This window comes from Panicum virgatum, chromosome 7N (genome assembly GCF_016808335.1).
Source record: "Panicum virgatum strain AP13 chromosome 7N, P.virgatum_v5, whole genome shotgun sequence".
NCBI classification, from domain to species: Eukaryota; Viridiplantae; Streptophyta; class Magnoliopsida; order Poales; family Poaceae; genus Panicum; species Panicum virgatum.
The window spans coordinates 47108577-47110422 of NC_053151.1; the positions used below are offsets into that span (position 1 = coordinate 47108577).

Here is a 1846-nt window from a genome sequence, read left to right on the forward strand (position 1 = left end):
TATGGAGAAAGAAAAAGACAAAACTTGGTAACGGATAAAACGGATCAATTAACGTAGTTGTAGGAGTAGGTTGAACTATAAAATAATAATTTAAGAAACTATCCGGATTTCAACTAAGAAGAGTAGTTTGGAATTTTACCATGGAAAAACTTTGGCAAAGCGTAGCTATAAATTGTGTTTCAACTTCGTGGACCTTCTCTCCACGAGGATCCAGGAGCGCGACTCGGAACTTGTAGTCCACCTCCGATCCACCCCTGCCACGGATCCGACTCCACCGCGAGCTAGCAAGCTCGGAATTCGCCTCGCGCGCTTGGTCTCGGGCTCTCGGCCTTCCCCTACAATAAAAGGAGACGCGTGGTGGTGGAACTCATCGTCCACGCAACGGAAAGCAACGCCTCGTGCTCGATCGCCCCGGTTCCCCCGCGATCCCGATCGACCCTCCAGCAGTACGTAGCAGCGACCACCGACGACGACGACGACACCCATGGCGTCAGAGAAGCAGCAGGTCTCAGGCGGCGGCGCGGCGCCGATGTGCGCCAACGGCTGCGGCTTCTTCGGAAGCGCCGCGACCAAGAACATGTGCTCCAAGTGCTACAAGGAACACGTGATGAAGACCGCCGACGCCGCCGCTCCGCCCGTCGCCGAGAAGAAGGGCGACGATGCAGCGCCATCGCCGGCGCCGGAGGTGGAGGAGAGCGGCTCATCCGCGGAGACGACGGAGGAGCACGATGGTGCCGACTCTGCGGCGCCCGTCATGTGCGGGAACGGGTGTAGCTTCTTCGGCTCCGCGGCGACCAAGAACCTGTGCTCAAGCTGCTACAGGGACCTCCTCAAGGCCGCCGACGCCGGCCTCGCCGTGGCCGAGAAGATCGAGGTCGCGCCCGAGCTGCCGGCGCCTAACGCCTCCGCCGCGGCCTCCTCTAGCGCGGCGCCGGCGGCGAAGCCGGCGCGGAACAGGTGCGGGTCGTGCAACAAGAAGGTCGGGTTGCTGGGGTTCGTCTGTCGCTGCGGCGGCACATTCTGCTCGCTGCACCGCTATACCGACGAGCACGCCTGCGACTTCGACTTCAAGACGGCGGGCCGCGAGCAGATCGCCAAGAAGAACCCGCTCGTCGTGGCGCCCAAGATCAACAAGATCTGATGCAGACGGAGACGACGAATAGTGTCCGAGTCAGATGGAGACGACGAGTACGTTGTGCAAGGCTGGGTAGCTAGTGATGATAGGTTTCATTGTTTTCTCTTAGTTTCCATGTTCTAGAAGTCAAAATCATTCTTTGTAGGCAATCAAGTTTAGTTCTCGATTATTTCTTCCAATAAACACCGTCAATCTAAAGTTCCTGGTTTGTGCAAGTTCGGAATTGCAATGCATATATGATATAATGTTTGAAACTATTGATACATACTGACAGCTTTCTAAGGGGTTTTATTTTGTAAGGATGGTTTTGGATTTTCTTGCCCTCTCCGTTGGTAGGAACTTTAATTTTTTATGATAATTAATTGTTATAATAAATTAGCCAGGCTTCCACGGATGTAGAAGCTATTCTTCCCCCTGTTCTGAGTGGTATTCCTGTTTTGCCTTGTAACCATATTATTAAAAAAAACTACTTTGAAAATCATGAAAGTACTATAAACGATGCAAGAACATATCTGGTATGCCTGGTTAACCGTATGAGACATGATACTAAAAAAAACACGATACGAGCACGATTCGACACGGTGGTCATACTGCCAGTGCAGGTGTCAGTACACCACAATTGTACTGTAGTGCGTGAGTCGAAACCTCAGCATGCAGTGCCACCACGGCCACGGCACCGGGGCCGACACGGTGCTGGCATAGGCCTAGTCC

At 53.4% G+C, this 1846-nt stretch overlaps 1 protein-coding gene across 1 annotated transcript; it reads left to right on the forward strand.

The window, feature by feature from the left end:
• Positions 1-247: 247 nt before the first annotated feature.
• On the forward strand, positions 248-1141 carry LOC120681527 (zinc finger A20 and AN1 domain-containing stress-associated protein 12-like). Its single transcript, XM_039963044.1, has one exon. It carries the CDS (start codon positions 485-487, stop codon positions 1139-1141), a length of 657 nt encoding a protein of 218 aa, XP_039818978.1. The 5' UTR covers positions 248-484.
• Positions 1142-1846: the final 705 nt, after the last annotated feature.